This window comes from Centruroides sculpturatus, unplaced genomic scaffold (genome assembly GCF_000671375.1).
Source record: "Centruroides sculpturatus isolate CEXI.00-Female unplaced genomic scaffold, Cexi_2.0 scaffold399, whole genome shotgun sequence".
Lineage (NCBI taxonomy): Eukaryota > Metazoa > Arthropoda > Arachnida > Scorpiones > Buthidae > Centruroides > Centruroides sculpturatus.
In genome coordinates this window covers 307484-327854 of record NW_019384665.1, presented here as the reverse complement: position 1 = coordinate 327854, position 20371 = coordinate 307484, and the positions used below count along the sequence as shown (strand labels likewise).

Below are 20371 nucleotides of genomic sequence, written 5' to 3'. Positions count from 1 at the left end.
ATTCAATTCAATTCAAGTTTATTAGCGTAATTTGGAAAAAATTCCAGTTACAAGGGGTACATTGGGTTACAAATATTAGTGAATATATAATATATCTTCCGACAAATAAATAATTATTATGTAAATTATCTTCTATTCATACATTTAATCAAGTGACATAATATTCGATAGAAGTAAGAACAAGAATAAAAGTAAGTTTATAAATCATTCATTAAGGCTCTCAACCGTTTTAATATATTTAATAAAGAACTGATATATTCTGGTAATCATAATTCGAACCATCTGAAATATTTTTTGGTAGAATTCTTGCATAGATTTGATGGCTGACAAGGTGGAAATAGTAGTCTGTTCTCTAAGTTTGGAACAACCCTTGCACAAACTAATTATATGATATACAGAAATTTGGTCATTACATAGCCTACATTGTTTATTCCTGATACCCAATAATTCCCTTCAACTATAATATAAAAACTGTTTAGTCTGATCTGCATATAAAATCTTTTCATCCCAAATGGTATTTTATAATGAATATAATTATTTGCTGAAGGAAAATTTAAATTAACTATATACCATGAGTGAAATTTTGACTTCTGTAAATTTTTCATCTCATGATCAATTGAATTATTATGCATATTTTCCACCAATAAAAAAATTCCGTAATTCTAGTCTGTTTCTGTACTGCTAAATAGTAAATAAGACAAACCATAACTTTTCAATTTGATCCTAAGTTTGTTATACCAATTGTTTTGATAATTCTTTTTGTTCTCTGCCAAGTTCTTTAAAACTTTAAGTATTGTATTAACCTGTATGTTCTCACTATTATATATTATTTATAAATATATTAGTTGAATAAAAATGCACTTTAAAATGATGTTTCGTCGTTTTTTTATTAAATTAATTAGAGACCCAAATAAAACAAATATTTGTGTTTTTCAAATAAATTTTTGTTTATCTCCTATATAATAAATGAATTTATCTATTTCTAAATAAAAATTTAGTGTCTGTAAAAGTAATTTTTAAAAATTTTCTTTTTTATGGTAAACTTTTAATACTTATTACTATAATCTAGACATGTTAATATTTAAAAATACTTATATATTTAAGGATTAGAGCAAAATATACTTGTGGCCCAAAACGCCATGACTTTTTCCAATGTGGCCCAGAGAAACAAAAAGGTTGGACACCCCTGTTCTAAACATTCCATTGAACTTTTGGAAGTTCATTCAAATTATTTTTTCTGCTCTTATACCTGAAGAGGACTAATGAAGAGGCCGAAAACATTTGTTTTTTTAAGAAAGTAATTGCAGAAGTGTTAAAGCACTAGGTAATTATTACTTATCTTGTTTCCAGCTTCTGTGAATGGTTTTGATGAATTTTTCTTTGGGAATTCCTAGGTCAGATTCCCTAATACATAGTAAACAATACAGGGAAATGATTATCCACAGAGATAGAGGCCAAAACCAAGTACAAGTATGGATTTGATATTCCAATACTATTAGTAATTTATACAAAAACACAAGACAGGAGGATCTGAAATGTTTACATGTTCTTTTAAGAATCTGGTAACTTTAACCATCTGACTGATACTCAATTGTTATCAGCAATGGGAAATTCAGTTTTTCTTTTAAAAGTTGAATCCTTTCAATAATAACTCTAATATGATGTAAATTTTTTATATATTGTATTGTATACTAAATTGAATTTTATGTTATGATTAAAAGTTTTAATCATGGGAAAAAATCAATGTATTAAAACAATTAAACAACAATTTATTTTAAATTATAATGTTAATTTTAAACCATGATGCCATAGAAGTACAATAGCCTATTAATAAGCATAAAATTTTTAAATTGACCATATTTTAGTAAAATTTATTATATATAATAAAGGTTGATATGAGTTTTTTTATATTTAATTTACTTCAGTAAAAAAACAAAATTGGTTTATGATATCTAGTTTGTAGTGTAAATTGATTTAATATTTGAATATTTTGATTTCTTTTATTAGTAATGATTATTTATCTTTTTTGTTTTTAGATATAGAAGTGTTCTAGATAATATAATAAAATGCAAAGGAGAAGAACTTATTGAAGGTCTTAAGGCATTTGTAGAAGCAAGTGAGTATATTGTTTAAAATATTTCAGAATGAAATCAGAATATGGTAATTTGAGAATGTTACATCATGGATGGAAATCAACAAATCTTCACTTCCGTTCATATACTTCACTACTTCACTACTCATATTTTCACTACTTTTATTATTTTTCTTATNCTAGATTCTAGATTACTTAGAAAAACAGTCTTTTATATATATAAAAAACTATATTACATACAAATGTACGAACAAATAAAAACCCAGCGAAGCGGGTCCTTGCAGCTAGTATTTAAAATAAAATTCTTGAAATGTTTTCTGTGAAACTCAAGATAAGAAATATTTTGAAATTTTCTGGGAATTATTTTCTTAAAAAAAAAAATGTTTTCAGCCACTTCATAGGCTCTCTTTAGTTATGTGAGCAGTAAAAAGAATTCAAATGAGGTTCTAAACCAGGGGTATCCAACCCGCGGGCCGCATGCGGCCCAAAGGAAGTTTGAATGCGGCCCAATAAATGTGTACACAAAACCGACAATTTTTTAAATTATTTATTTATTTCAACGGCATAAATTCAAAAAAGAAGTTTCACAAAGCCATAAACCTTTATACATATTTTATTTTTGAGTGGAAAAGAAATATTTTCAAATACTTAGAAATGTGTGAATGAGGAAAGTACACTAAATAAGGCTGGAGTTGTCTCTCAAAGGAGTATAGACTCAAATTCGGGGAAAGGAGAAAAAGACCTAAAGATAAAAAGTAATGAGACAAGTTAAATAGACCTCCTGTTATGCTATATGGACCCTTAATTTTCCAATCTTCCTCACTTCTTTATCTTTAGTCCTCTTTCTCGTTTCCCTGCATTTGGATCTATAATTATCCCTTTGAGTCTCAAGACCAGCTTTATTTAGTATTCTTTCCAGCGTTGCAAGATTCAGCTACTTTGCGTCAAATTTGGTACCCTTTAATTAGTTTGATGTAAAAAATATCAGTTGGCACATTGGTTACTTTTTGGGCTACATATTATTTATAAATATTCAATTCAATTCAATTCAAGTTTATTAGCGTAATTTGGGAAAAATTCCAGTTACAAGGGGTACATTGGATTACAAATATTAGTGAATATATAATATATCTTCCGACAAATAAATAATTATTATGTAAATTATCTTCTATTCATACATTTAATCAAGTGACATAATATTTGATAGAAGTAAGAACAAGAATAAAAGTAAGTTTATAAATCATTCATTAAGGCTCTCAACCGTTTTAATATATTTAATAAAGAACTGATATATTCTGGTAATCATAATTCGAACCATCTGAAATATTTTTTGGTAGAATTCTTGCATAGATTTGATGGCTGACAAGGTGGAAATAGTAGTCTGTTCTCTAAGTTTGGAACAACCCTTGCACAAACTAATTATATGATATACAGAAATTTGGTCATTACATAGCCTACATTGTTTATTCCTGATACCCAATAATTCCCTTCAACTATAATATAAAAACTGTTTAGTCTGATCTGCATATAAAATCTTTTCATCCCAAATGGTATTTTATAATGAATATAATTANATATGATATACAGAAATTTGGTCATTACACAGCCTACATTGTTTATTCCTGATATCCAAATAATTCCCTTCAACTATAATATAAAAACTGTTTAGTCTGATCTGCATATAAAATCTTTTCATCCCAAATGGTATTTTATAATGAATATAATTATTTGCTGAAGGAAAATTTAAATTAACTATATACCATGAGTGAAATTTTGACTTCTGTAAATTTTTCATCTCATGATCAATTGAATTATTATGCATATTTTCCACCAATAAAAAAATTCCGTAATTCTAGTCTGTTTCTGTACTGCTAAATAGTAAATAAGACAAACCATAACTTTTCAATTTGATCCTAAGTTTGTTATACCAATTGTTTTGATAATTCTTTTTGTTCTCTGCCAAGTTCTTTAAAACTTTAAGTATTGTATTAACCTGTATGTTCTCACTATTATATATTCTTTAAATACCTTTTTTTTGTTACCCACCCATGGTCTTTTGTTGGGCCCAGGTTTTGTTAATTGCATGTACATACATTGTTCTTTTGATGTAACTGTTCTTGTATTATTGTGTTGTTAATTTCATTACTGTATACTGTATATTACTGTAATGTCATACTCATTGTATAACTTGGGCTACGACCCACTCGTTGTATTTTCTGTTTTTATTTGGTTTCAATAAATGGGGCTCGGTGCTAGCTTCTCATGAGATCTCATTTCACACTTTCCTATCTTTCTTACCCTGTTTTTACCTTTTCATCCCACCCTTCTTCTCTTCAAAGGCTAAGTTCGGCCTTCTAAACTTTTCCAGTAGTAGTTGTATTGCGATACGTCAAAGTTGTGTGATGGGTAGTAAGTATTTGAAGAAATTTTAAGCCACATAGCACTGTGTATACTAGACAGTCTATACATAATTAATTTAAAAGGATATATTTCTCTCTTTATGTTAAAGATTGCTGCATATTGACTTTAAGAAGTTTATATCAGGTTTTTCATTTTTTCAGATTTCAATCTGACAAGAATGATTCTATAAATTGTGTCTGGACTCATCAGTAAACAGAACACTGCCCAATTNGATTTGCACAACACTTGAATAAATGTAAATACCCTGCACTGTGTTGATGTACCTAATAAACAAGGAAGCAAGCCTAATCCAACGCTCTGTACTTCAGATATACTGATAATATATTCTAATAACACTAATATACTATAAAAATAACATATTGTCATTGGAAACGGCAAAAGAGTGGAAACATCATTCGCACTTGTTCGTAGAAAGTCCATTGGTTGCATCACGTAACTGCCGAACGGAAAGTCCGTTGTCCGCAACCAGTCCGTTGCTCGAGTGACGTAACGGCCAAACAGAAAGTCCGTTATTCGCAGCGTCCGTTATTCGAGGCGTACGTTATACGAGGCACCACTGTATATAGATAGATTAATAAATATTTATATAATTTTAATTTTTTTAATATGTCGTTTTAATATCAAAGTCAATAAAACCAATGTTTTAGATAATTGTAGTCTTTTTTACTCAGTCTCATAATGTTATCGGTCAGTTATTATTATTAGTTTGTCAATTGCACAGTGATTTTAATATGTCGTTTTAATATCAAAGTCAATAAAACCAATGTTTTAGATAATTGTAGTCTTTTTTACTCAGTCTCATAATGTTATCGGTCAGTTATTATTATCAGTTTGTCAATTGCACAGTGATTACAATAAGAGATTATACCATGTTTATTATTAATTAAAATACCCACTCAATTATGCTTCCGTCAGCTTCTAAATCGCATATTGGATGTAAATCTGGCGTCATTTTTTCGATCCGGTTAAAGTAAATATCACAGATGTTACCTACATAAAATAATTCATAATACATTCATTCAATTGCGTGTAAAATGGCAAATACATAGTGAATATAAAAATAATAATAGAAACTGCACTTAGTTAAGAAAATATATGAATCCAATTTAAACTTTTCTAGAATAAAAACTTTAAAAAATTCTGGTACACTTTTATTATTTTCTCTGCCCTGCCATGTGGGCACTGATAAGACCATTTTTCATGCTCATTACAGATTTCCATCAGGCCCACCATCAGTGGTAAATGATGGGGCTCAACATATTTGGGACTGACTACTGTAAGGGTTAAGTCTAACATGTCCCAGAAAACAAAGTGATTTACATTTTTATACTGTTGATTTAGTTTGTTCTGAGGTTGGTGGCCAAATACCTTGTCATGTTTCCATTCCCTGAAAGTGCAACACTAAAGTAGGCTTGTTAGATGACAAACTGACACCTATTATTCATTGACTGAGGAAGATACTTAGGACTTTAAATATGGCAGAGACCAAAATTTGAATTAGTTGTTCCTGTAGTTGAGATATGGATTATGTGTATAAGGAAATTGTATGTATACAAGACCAGATGAAGAACTAATTGCTAAGAGAAACCTTGGACCATGAGAAATAAAAGGAATGTAAGATGAGAATATGGTCTGCTAGTATCACTTCAATTGCTTATTTAGACACACAATTAAGCAATTAATTTTGCTAGAACTCAAGCACAGGAAAGTGTTAGAATTTTATCTCATTGAATCTTCTTGGGAAGGATATTTGGGCAGTTGAAAAATTACTCAGGATAGAGGAAGGTTTCTACTGGCCAAAGATGGTAGCTGATAACCAATGCCATTGCCAGAGTTGTCAGTGATGCTAATTTCATCCAGGCCTTGTGTTGATGACTTGATACCTATTAGACTTAACTTGTCTGGAGATCACTTTTCAGATCATCAATATAGTTGTAATTGGTCTTTCCAAACCCCCATCAAGTAGAGGGCATAAATATGCTTTATGATAGTCATGTACTGACTGGAGTTGTATAACTCTGATCTTTATCTTTGTAGATAAGGATTAGAGTGTTGTGACATGTTGTGCTAAGTCAAGTGTGTTTGTGCTTACAAACCTACTATGCTTGATTTTTGTTTTGATCAAAAAAACTAATTTTACTTCAAAGTTAAAATCATGCTAGAGAATTTAGGAGTGAACATTAGGTTCTCCACCCTTGACCATCTGTAAAGGAACGGTTCAATGGAAAGGTGGAACTGCCTGTTAAAAAGTATGTTAACACATTAACTGCTATGAGGTACCACTTGTGTTAGTTGTTAAAAATTTTCCCTGATGCTTCAGAGTACAGTAATACCTCGACTTACGCTACCCCGACTTACGCAAATCCGGAGTTACGCGATTTTCAAATCTCGTTGATTCGTCTTTTGTTCGAGCGCCACGCAACCCTCGATTACTCACTCCCCCCACACTATTGTTCGGCTTATATGTTCGGACGTGTAGCGTGGAATCGACACATAGCTACAATTTATTTTGCGTTATTTATTTCTGTGTTTGTTGTATCTATGGAGACTCGAGATACTCTACTATGTCATCCAAACGAAGTAGAACTAATTCTTCTGCATCAAACAAGAAAAGAAAAACTTTATCTTTGGAATGTAAAGTTAACATCAGGTACGTTCGTAAAGTCGAACGAGTTAAACGAAAATGATGTCATCGTTATTCCTATTTCGTTAGACTTTTCGAACGATTCGTTACTAACGCATTTAACTCATTATTAAAGACTTCGATACAAAAATGAAAATTTGTGAATTGGCAAAGAAGTTTGATCTACCGGAATTGTCGGTCGAAAAAATTATAAAAGGCAAAGAAAACATTCTTGAAGCTGTGAAAAATGCTCAATCTTTAAATTCGAACATCATTCGTAAACGTCACGGTAAACGTAAACGTCATCGCCGAGATGGAAACAATGTTAAAATTATGGCGTAATAATTGAGTAAATGTGAAAAATTGTAAAATAATATAGGCCTAATTTGTTATACATATGTATTATCTAAGATTTTATTAAACGTGTTTTTCTAAATTATTGTTTTCTTTAGTCTCCGGCCCCAATTAAAAATTATTTGTTTGTATTTATATGCGAAATTATACCCCGACTTACACAGTTACCGCTCGGTCCCACCTATCGCGTAAGTTCAGGGTATTACTGTACAAGATTTGTGCCTCAATGACTGATATGCTTTGTGGACTACCAGTAATACCTCATAGAGCATTTCTGTAAATCTGTAGACTAGTGCATGAAACCTGTAACCCACATTTTTTCAAGTTGTATGTTTTTTTCATTTATGAACGTGTTTTCACATCATCTTCCTTTACAAAATCAGTGATTGTGTATACAGGCCAAGTTGACTGACAGATGCTGACATCTGTCAGTCAAACACATTTAGACTGAGGTTTACAGTATCACATTTCTATACATGATTCTTGTAAGCTACAATCCCAGCAGAAAGGGTGAATAGCAAGCACTGTTGTTTGCAGAGCTGCAAATAAGTTAAATTTTGATGATTTATTAAAGACCTTGATAATGTGGAAAATGCTATAAAAGGTCTGACAGGATTCCTGAAAATAAAAAAGATATTTTGAGAGCATTCATCAACAAAATTAAAAAAATACAGAAGTCACTACACATGCAGAGACAACCCAAATAGACAATACCTTCTTCTGGAATTAAATTAGCAGAAAGAATATAGCCTTTATATTGAGAATTGCACAACAGCAGCAGCAGAACCAAAATTCTTCAATAAATTTTCTGATATTTTCACCATAGAGTTTAACTTGCATTTTGGCTACCCTAGCTTAGATGCATGCAAGATGTGATGAATATAAGATTAAGGTTCAGGCAATTAATACAGTGGAAGAAAAAAAACAGCTAGAGAATGAACATAACCTTAACTTAAGGAAGGGTGAGGCTGCTCACCCTTCCTTAAGTTAAGGTTATGAAAGATAAGAACCAATAACTGGTGTGAAGAAAACAAAAAAACTATCTTTGGACAAACATTTTCTAACTCCTGAGTTCTTCAGGTGTTACAATGATTACTCGATGGAATTTCGTTTGAAACATAAAAGCTTTTTAAAAAGAAACATAAATTCAAACTATAAGTATAAAAAATTTAAAGCTGTGCATACATTGTTCTGCACATAATGAAAATTCAAGCAGTAACTATATCATCATATCATCATATATGCCAGGCCATTGACGGCATCATTTCCTCTTTAAAATTAATACAAGACGATGCAAAGTTAGCTTTAACGATTTCTATGTTCTCCAATCATCTGAAATGTTCCATGAGGCATGTTGTGAGGAGTTTGGCTCACATGAAGTCTGCCATAATTTCCACATCCACTGTATATGTAGAGAGGGCTGTGAAAGTTCTAGCATATTGCATGCCCAAGATATGTTTTTGTATTCTGCTTCTCATAGAACATTTAGTGGACCCAATGTACTGTACATAAGATTCCTGTCGCATCTGGTAACCCTGATAGAGACACTGTATATGCCATGTAGTCTGATAGGATTGGAGGTACCTTCCTATTACGAAGGATGGTGAAAATAGACAGACATTTCTCAAAAGTTATACAAACAGCATGCTTCTTAGCAATTTTTGCATACAATGAACTTAGGTAGAGGTTAAAGGTTACAGAGACCCTTTCCACCTTCCCAGCTTGGTCAGTTAGATGTGTCAATCAACACCTTTGTAACCAACCATCTGCCTCACCATATTATAGTATTACATAACTGTTAGAACTCATCCAGAAACTCCAACAAGTAAAACTGTATGAAGGAGTGTATATTACAGTTCTCGACTTCCAAGCAATGTACCCTTCAATCAAATCAGAGCCCTGTTTCTGCCACTTAAGGGATTTTCTTCTGAGAAAGCTGAGCTGTTTGGTGAAATTGCATGCTGAAATACTAGAATTAGTGTACATGGCAATATGTTCTTTGTTTTTTGCATTCAACAGCAATAGGAACATACAAAACAGAGGGGCCCTCATGGAAAGTCCCCTCTCCAGGACACACTGTGAGATGATAGTCAGATATTTGGAAACTGGCATTATCTAAATATGATGAAAACATTGCCCTACATGCAAGATACATAGACAATGTATTAGTAATATGGAGATGACAGTCCAATATCCAACAATTCATCAATGATATCAATGTTAACCCATACAGATTGAAAATAAAATTAGAGCAAGAAAGTGCCACACATGCACACTTCCTGAATGTTTTGCTCACACTAAAGGGAGGGACTATAGCCACAGATGTTTATAGAAAACCAACTTACAATCCACTTTTTGTACCAGAGATGTCCCACTATCCGATAAACTGTAAACTGGCAGCATTCCATCTCATCAGCTGAGTCCGCATGCATTATACAAGCATGAGATAGAATATGAGAGCTGGAATATGTTAAAGCTAGCAGACAACATTTCAGATTCAAACCTCAAACAATAGAGAATATGATCAAGAAGCATAAGCTAGATAAGAAAGATGTTCAAGGAAGGGATGCATAGGTTGAGTGCACAGTAGTTGAATATATGGCACCTTTACACAGTATATACAAAAAGATAGGAATAGTTACCGGGAAGAAAATTACTCCACTATATATGGACTACTGTGGAATGACAAAGATTCCATCAATTCAATGCACATTCCAGGTATATATGAAATATCACGTAAGGACAATAGGATTGAGCAAGACCAGTACTACATAGGCGTTACTAGTCACTACATAGGTACTATTGGTAATGCCACAACACTTGTGTGTTGTGGCGTTACCAATTGCAACTTTTAGAGAATAAATGTGTTCGCTAGCACTTTCAATAGCATAATGCTATTGTCATCAAGCGAATATCAAATACAACTGCTAACCAAAAATTAAGCTTTTGAACTGCTTTATGAAAATTAAATAAAGCGTGTGGATGGAATATCAAAATGAATTTAAATTGAGCAATGTTCTAAAATTAAAAACGGCAATACAAATGATGTAATTTTCCCAAATATAAGTAGTGAGCAAAAGCAAGATGCAAATTTTGATTAAGCAAAAAGGAATTAAAATTGTAGATTGAGTTGCTTGAATAATGTTATCCATAATTGTGATATTTCAAGTATTGGTGTGTTGCACGGTGCTATAGTAGATATGTAGAGTTTCTCCCAAATAAATAAATCTTTCTGATTGTTGCACCATTTGAGTAATTTTGTTTGGGTCCAGAGTGGATGATAATCTTGTTCATGCATTTTTTAGCTTACATTGATGATCTACTATTTCTGATACTCACTTTATTTAATTTTCATAAAGTAGTTTGAAAGCTTAATTTTTGGTTAGCAGTTGTATTTGATATTTGCCTGATGACAGTAGCTTTATGCTATTGAAAGTGCTAGCAAACACATTTATTCTCTAAAAGTTGCTATTGGTAATGCCACAACACGCAAGTGTAGTTACTTTGTATAGTTCATTAACTTTATTCTCATTTTATTAAATTTAATACACCTGTGGGTTATGGGTTTCATGCATTGGGCCAAAGAAATTTAGTTTAGTTAAACAAAATAACACAAAACAAACTTGTACCAACCTGCAAGTGAAGTGCAGTATATGCAGGGTTCCTAGGCATCTGAAAAGTCAGGAATTTTGTTAGTGTTCTTTTCTGAACACTAACAAAATTCCTGACTTTTCAGAAAAAGTCATGGAAAGGCAGGAAATTTGTTTCCTTGGTTGCCTTGTTGATTTTGTTTGGTGACAGTATGACTGACTAAGTAAAGCTGTCTGCAGGCAGCAAGAAATATTGTGGTACAATGCAACTTATGAAAAGGGATGAAGAATATTTTCAGGATCTAAAATTTCATCCAAACATATACAAAATTTTCCCATAATTATAGCACACAAAATATACAAGCATACAACGATATCAATTGTTATTATTAAATTTTTAAATACTTTTAGATTTTAAAACTGCTATATTAATTATATAGTATTATAAGTTAGAGAGAAAAATCTAATACTCTTAATAATCTAATGTTGATAAAATTTTTTGAAATATTTTAACTCTCTATCTCACAATTTACACTTTCAATTTGAGAAAAGGTGTTAATGAACTGATGAAAAAAATGATAAAGAACCAAAAATGATAACACCATTTGAATTAATATGAAGTTATTTATCTATCATTTTTCATTTTAATAATTTTGATCACCTAACAAAACAATTTCTAATTTCTGAAACTGTTTTTCCAGTTTATTAATTTTTTATAAAGTTTGGAAAATTTATTAAGGGACAATAAAATATTCCAAAGTTGTTTCAAGGAAAGTTGTTCTAAGTTAGGAATCCTTTTTCAATTAACCTGAAGCAGACCTCAGGTGAGGCTGAAAACATTTGTTCCCAAAAATTGAGCATTACCGGAGATAAATGTTCGTTGAGTGGGAGTGTTCATTAACACCGGTAATCAGGTTAGAAGACTTTAATTTTAGATATATTATCAAGATAACCAAATAAAATATTACAAATGTTTTTGTGTATGTACAAGGTAAGTTAAGGAACATAATGCATTTTTAAATTTGCCTATTGGGAAGTAGAAACACAACAAATATACAAAATAAATTGTCTATATAAACAAAACTTACAATATGATGGGTTTTTCTCATTCTCAGTGAGTGCAAAAAGGTTTTTATTGCATGTGATTGCTTACTCTATGCTTGAGTTGTGAGGGCATTGAATATCCGTCCTAGGGTTTCTTGGTTGTGGTGACAGTTCAGTGAGACTGGTGTTTTAAGAAGACCTAGTCAGGTTGCCCCAGGACCACAGTGCCAAGGGAAGACTTATTTAGCTTTAATCATGAGATATCATAGAACATATACTGCCAGGCACTGTCTTCAGAGCTCTCTGCAGCCACTGGGATAAATGTGTCAAGACAAACTGTATACTGTAGACTTCATGATGTATGCCTATATGCCAGAAGACCTGTGGTTTGTATATCTCTTATCTCCTCTCACAGAAGCCATTGTATGAACTTCTGTAGACAGAATCATTCATTGCGACAAGATAATTGGAGTCATATTCTGTTTACAGTTTGACTCTCATCATCATTTCATCTGGAGGGAACAAGGAACCCATTATCTCTCCTGGACTATCTGGAAGGCAAGTTGCAAGTCATCTACTCTTGTCCACAACTCTACAAATTAACCTCATTGAAGAAGTGCATTGGCTCAATTGTAGTGATGCACTAAAAAGGTTTGAGATGTATTTGATGAAGTAATTTCATTCCTATAAAAAAATGATAAACCAATAAGGCTGTTGGAGCAGTGTAGTTTTCAATGTGACTTGGCACTTCTTGTTGATATAAATGGTCATATAAATAAACTAAGTTGCTGTGAAAAAACTAATTTATTTTCCAAGTAACTAATATTAGTCTGACTTTAAAATAAAATTTTATCTTACAACTTGAAAGTCAAAGTAAGTCAATGAAGCAAGTACTATGATAGTCAAAACTTTGCTCATTTTCTTTGTTGAAATAGGATAAAAAACAAGTTTCAGAAATGAAAATGAACTGTACTCATTAAATTGGAATACCTCAAAATTCTTTTGATCAGAGATTCACAGAATCTGAAAATCATAATGTTATTTTTGAGCTGTTTGGAAATCCATATATTATACTGTACATGATGATGCAGTTCTGAAGACTTCCATCTGGAATGTACTGATTTACAAATATCAGATTCTCACAAAACTGACAAAAATTTAAGGACACTGACCCACTAAACTTTTATAAATTATTGCCATCAGAATAATTTGAGAATCTGAAGAGAAATGCTGCTGTGAGTGCATCATTGAAAATGCTTGTATGCATTTTCAGTGATAAATTTCAATAAATCAAAAACCACTGTTAAAGGTGCATTAATTATGTAAACACTAATAGAATCAAAACTCCAAGAAAAATTTGTGAGAATGTAATTAAAAACAAACAAACATTTTTGATAACTTTAAGCTACTTTTTAATTAAGTTAATTAATTTAATCACAGTAGCTAGATCACCCATGCTATATAGTTCTTACAAATATTACAGTTTGTAAATGAATGGGGATTAGGCATAATTTAAGTAGTTCAATATATCTTAAGTCAAATCGAATGACAGATAGTGCTGTAAAAACTGATAAAAATGTTTTGAGATAAAATATAGACTTAAGCTGAAATGAACTGAAAGCCACACAAATGAACTGAGTGAATATGCTCAAGAGGGCAACAATTCATTATAATAGCTATTGTTTCAAGTAATGTGTGCTAGAATATTTTCAAGCTTTGATTATTTGATATGAAATACAGTAGACTTTGATTGTTGTAATCAGAGTTAGATTATAGTTATCATTATCAAAAAAGTAGTTTAAATTGCTGGTATTACACTAGCTGTTGTTAAGGTCTATAACAGCATACAATATTATACAAATTAAATATTAATTGGTAAATCTTTACACTATACATTTTTTAACTCTTTCAACATGTCCTTTTAATGTTAGATAAAATTCTGGTTTCATCTACATTCACAAAACGAAATCAACACGTACCTGAACCAGTTACCGGTGTTGGAGAAAACATTTACGATTTTTATTTATCTTTTCTCCAACACCAGTAACTGGTTCAGGTACGTGTTGATTCTGGTTTCATTGACTCTAATTGTTGTCTTACCTTATTTAATGTTACCAATTTAGGCAAGTCCTATAATGAGTACAATAGTGAAGTCTATCATATATAGACAGGTGTTGTATCTTAGATTCTTTGATCTGAAAGTTTTTTCACATTTTTTTAATCAATGCAATAATATAGAAATATAAGTTCTTGTATAATAATGTAATGAGAAATTACCATAGAAATAAATGTAATAAATATGTTAAAGTATTCTGCCATTTTTAAATGCAGATGCATATTTGGTTACAAATCTTCTAATCTGAATACCAGTATTTTGCATAAAATTGTATTCGTGCATGAGTTCGAATATTTTAAAACTAAACGTTCATTCTAAGAATGGAATCCGATTGTCCTTTTAACCTGAAGCAGACCTCGACTGAGGCCGAAAACGTTTATTTTTACAAATAGTTAAGAAGTACTGGACAGTAAAGGTTAGTAAGTACGATTTTATGCATATTTGGTTTCATCCCGTTGACATTTATGAATGTAGTTTATTATTTTAAAAATTAAAGAATGCACTATTCTTACATGTAAAGTGATAAAATAATAATTATATTTAAGTTAGGTAAAGTTCAATAAAGATTTATCATCAGATGTAAAACTCTTAAGAGAAAATAATTCATTCTAATTTTTTCTATGTGAAAAATTATTGAGAAAAATAGTTCAGTTCAAACTTCTCTCTACAAAATATATCTCAATACAAAATATAAAAAATGGTTCTGTACAAAATATATACAGTATTGTTCACTTATTGTACATATTAGGACTTGCTGAAACTGATAATGTTAACATGTATATATATAATTATTTAATCAATTTATTTTTTCAACAGTTGTTACACTGAAGGTGATCTCACCAAAAAATAATTTGATTGTTGTTTGTAGATTCTCTTTTGAGTTTAATAAAAAAATTAAATAAAATATTTTGTAAATAAAATGAACAATAATTACATGAGGTTAACTTAAGTTTGAGTATATAAAAATTAAATAATTAATCAAAAAATTACCTTAAATATATACACCAAAATTAATTTGTCTTGTTAATTTTGTTAATAGTTAAACATATCAAAGTTGGAATATTTTTTGGTTAGAAATAAAGTAATTTTTAACTAAATTATAGAAGCTTGTGCTAACAAGTAAGATGGTAGCTTAATTGTCTGCTTTAAGGACAAATTTCATAATCTTATTAATTAAAAAGTTTAATATTTCATGTATTAAAAAAAGCAGATTTTAATTCAAAAATCAATAAAATTTAAAACATGTAAACATTTTAATGATTTTAAACATTTAAGATGAATGAGCATTATTTTTGTTCATTTTATCATATTTAATGTAAAATTTTATTCTAAATTATATTATTTAAGAATGTAGTTGAATTTTCAAGCTTTAATTTAAATTGAGTATTCTCAAAATTAAATTTTGATGAAGATAATCAATTGTAATACCATATGCTTTGTTGTATTGATATATGTATGTAAAAGTGACTCCACATATTCACTGCTCACTGATTGCCAAATAATTGCCTTTTGCCAAAGTGTTTGTCATATAGCAAGCACTTATGCACACATTGATTATTCACTGGTTCATTATAGTAATTACAAATGTTTATCCGAGATTTGTCCTTTTTTGATTTGGCATAGTATATTGGCAGGAATGGGAAGTGGCAAATACTGAATATTTGTCAATCATGAGTAAATCATTCACACCACTCAATATTGGCCAAATGTTTGCTTAGCATTCAGTGAATACTGAATGTATGGAGTCACATTAATGAATGTATTCTGTGTATTAATAAGTGTATTGAGGCAATTTGATGATTGTCAATAGCTGTAGATTAACAGTTTATTGTTTAGTTTAAAGTTATTCATATTTGATTCTTAAAATTTGATTCAAATTTGTATATTCACAATAAGTAAACTTTTTTTTATTAAAAGTAATAAAGAGATTTTTTTGTTAAAATAGTATTATTAGTAATAGTAAATTAGTAAAAGTAAAAATAATAAATTTAATTTTTATTTTAGTTGTCAATGAAAATGTGAGTTTAGTAATTTCTAGACAGTTACTGACTGACGTTGGCAATCATCTGACTAGATTAACTGATGACATTTCGAAAACAGTTTCACATTTTACTCTGGACAGAGTACAACCAAGAGTTGTTTCTTTTGAAGAACAGGTAATTATTAAATTGTAAAAGTGCAGTAAATCACAGCTTAAATAACAAATAACCCTTTCCCTTCTTCCAAAAACTGGTTGTATATAATGAACATCACACTAAGTATACTCAAAACCATTATTTGATTGCTTAAAGTTGTTCTGTTCAGTACTCATTATACCTGATGATAGTTGTAGGTTATGGATGAAAATGTCCATGTTATTAAATAGTTTTATTGGTTCCAAGTATATTTGGTGTATGTTTCCTTAAATAACCATTATAAATCCTGTACAAAAATTTAATTTAACAGTAGAAATATTCTGACAAACATTTTCGATCAATACTGATCATCTTCAGGTCATTTATGTTCTACAAATCATTTATTGATTGAAATACAAATCAGTATTGATTGAAAACATTTGTCAGAATATTTCTAATGTTAAATTAGATTTTTTGTATTGGATTCACAAATGTTATTTAAGTTGTGGTTCACTGTAGTACTATTCAATTAATAGAATTTAAGTTGTAAAAGTGCAATACTTATATAACTTAACAACTATTAGAAATAACAATTTGTAACCAGTTCAAACATTCAAACACTGTTATTGCTAGGAATGATCACATCCACAGATTTCAAAAGTACTAGCTTTATTTTACCTAGTTGTTGATTGGCTAATATTTTTGGAATCTGTGGATGTGATCATTCTTAGAGAGTAACCATGTTTGAACCGATTACAAAGTGATATTTGAAAAATGGAACAGAAGTGGAAAGTTAAATTATTAGAAATAAAGTTTGCTTCCTAGAAACCAAAGTTCATTTGTATAAAACGAATATATCTTGCTATCTTAGGCTGTTATTAGTTTGTAGATACAAATGTTTGAAAAACAGAACATCATTGGCAATTTACTACAAATGAAAAAAATATTTAATACACAAATAAACTTTGGTTTCCAGAAAAAGCAGTTTTATTTCTAATACAGTCGATCCCCTATAAGACGGTAGATACGTTCCGTTTTTTATGAATCAATTTTGTAAGAATCACAGCCTGACACGTGTGAAGTTTACGGACTATGGCTGTTTGAAAGGTTTTCTTCCATAAAATTAATCGATTCTAGACTAATCCGACTCAACATTTCCAAAATATGTATATATTTTTTTGGGAATAATCCGTATAAACTACGCTATAAACAAAAAATTGTAGGATTACTTACTGAGTTTGCACCATTCGATATCACCATTGCTCAAGCTTGTTTTCGTCGCGGAACAGCGCAGCAAACTGCGGCCGCGATTTCTGATGTTATTTTTCTGCGAAAACTTCGTTGAACTTTGGAGACATCATTAATATAAATAATTTTAATCGCCATTGAATAAGAAACGTTTCTTTCACAAGAAATGTATAAAATTACAGTACTGTATTACACTTACAGTACCTAATTTACATACTGTACAGACGATAGTTTGCCTAAACTCTCCGTAGCGTGGCGCCAGGTGGTGGAAAATATATAATTATAATAAAGTTACAATAAATTAAGTTAATATATAATTATATATACAGTACCTAATTTATATATAATTAATATATAATTATATGTACAGTATCTAATTTATATATAATACTGTACAGACGATAGTAATCTCTCCGTAGCGTGGCACTTGACGGTGGAAAATAGTTCGGCTACCCGATGACGCGTTTTACGTAATTATAGGAGTTTTTTACCATTTTTTACGGATACCGTTGCAATTTTTTTGCTGTCTTATAGGAATCGTAATTATAGGAACCCATTTTATAGGGGGTCTACTGTATTGGTGCTACCACACGTTGTCTTAAAACAAGGATCAAGGAACATAAATACAGTACTCCATTCAAAAAGGTCTCTCTGCTACAGCATTGGCTTCTTATGCCATTGATAACGACATCAGAGTGGACTTTAATAATGCACGATTACTATGATGGTGTGAGAACCAGGCCAGCCTAAAATATCTCGAACAGCTGGAGATATTTAAAGTGCTCAAGAGGGAAACAGCCATCAATTTTAAAGAAATGGACTCGCTGGCAGCTGCATGGAGGACATATTTTGATGTAAAATAGGTCATCATCAAGTTTATCTTTATACAGTAATTTATATAAACATCAAATTTCTAAAATAGGAAGCCAGTTTGAAGACTCATTTTTTAAAGAGCTACATTGAGCATGCACGTATCTTCAAGACATGCAATTTTTAAATTTTTGGAAGATGTGTTCTTTTACAAACATTCCAAAGCATAGAAACTTGATGATGACCATTAAAGACAGAAGAAAACGTTTGTTTATAAGAGAATTAATGCTGGTTATAGGTAATTGCGTACTTATTTATTGAATTCTACACCAGTAATATTGTGATGATTATATTGATATGATTATGTTAACTGTTTGGTGATTAGAAAGTGTTTTAANTCTTTACGCGATAGATAAAATTGAATTATTTCATATTAAAAACACTGGGTCTGTAAGACCCATGCGACTCAAGTAAGGGCCCCATTCCTAGCGACTTACGGAGGGTTAAAAATTTTAATCTTAATATGTTAGTTTGTTAATTTTATACAGTCATTTTATTATCTTTTGGAAATTAGTTGGGGTGTTTGTTTTGACTTCGTAATGCATTATAATTTTTCCCATTTAAAATAATGAGAAATTGGCTTCAAATTTGTTTCTCTTCATGACATCAGATTATCAGAAATGGATTATTGAGGTTAAGTGGAAATGCCTGTACTTTCAGAGGGGAGTTAATTAAATTTTAATATTTGACTGAATAATATTTTCTTATAATTGTTTTTCAAAAATGCCAGTAAAACAAATCTTATTACTGATGTGACAAAAACACAGACAAACATTTATTCAGTTCTACACAATTTCTAACACAATTATATGTACAAAGAGATAATGTATAAATGTTGTAATTCATATAAGATCACCACTACAGTTCTATCCTCAAAACAAAAATATTTTGGCTGATTAGAATCTTTGGGCTTTCCATACCCAAACATTTTGTATAAATTTTATCGATTTATAAAATTTTCATTTAATGTATTGTTATAGTTAATAGTTTATTTAAAAAATTATGTTTAATATATTTAGATATTGACTAAATATGGCCACATTTCTTTGGTCTATTCTTTGGCTGGACTAATCATAATAACTAAGTAATTCTGTACTAAAGGTGATTGATCTGGAGTAGGACTTCTACTTACAACTCATTACTTCTATTCATTGTGCAGTTGTATTACTAATTATGCTACCAAATAACCCACCTGCACTCTAATTTTCATTTCCAAAACTATTATTGGGTTATTAATGTAGAGGACGTGGTTGCTGTATCATCAGTGCAGTGTGTAGCATCTTTGTAAATGCAGTGTGTAGCATCTTTGTAATCCAAAAAGATAATTGGTAGACGAACGAACAGCAATTGGTTAGAAAACGTTACGTTTTATTTAAAAATTTCTAATTCAGATGCATTTCAGGTTGGCTTATATTCCCAACCCCTCTTCAGTGCTGTTAAAATTACACAAAAAAATTAAGGTTAGTTTTACGACATTGGTGAGTAGGATTTAACATAAATGCAGATTGACAATAACATAAAAGCCTTACATGTTATATAATGATACAGTATAGACATGTGTGACAATATTTTTATTACATAGTTGTATGACTATTTCCTATAATATGAAAAAAAGTAAATAGCAAACCCCTCGATGTGGGTTCCTGTCCGTGGTGAGGGGACCTCCCAGAGATGGTTTAGTAATTCCTCTTTACCATCCCTGGGATCTGAACGCCCACCCACGTGTTTGCCGTGTGTGGTGTCCCGTATGCCGGAAAGGGGGATCCTGGTAGTTGAGGGGCAACATAACGTCCCCAACACACTGCTTTGGCCCCTGCTTCGGATAAACGGGAGGCTCAAATCAGGCTCCGTTTGAGTCAATCGGCTGGTCGTTGAGTCATTCTTGACCTCGGCTTGGAG

General features: G+C 30.8%; 1 protein-coding gene across 1 annotated transcript in view; it reads left to right on the top strand.

Moving 5' to 3' along the window:
* Nucleotides 1–20371, top strand: part of LOC111626638 (COP9 signalosome complex subunit 4-like) — an 80034-nt gene that overhangs the window by 6430 nt on the left and 53233 nt on the right. Inside the window, exons 2-3 of the mRNA XM_023370083.1 lie at nt 2037–2116; nt 16245–16396. Of these exons, the coding sequence (XP_023225851.1) occupies nt 2037–2116; nt 16245–16396 (232 nt within the window). The remainder of the gene's footprint in view (nt 1–2036; nt 2117–16244; nt 16397–20371) is intronic.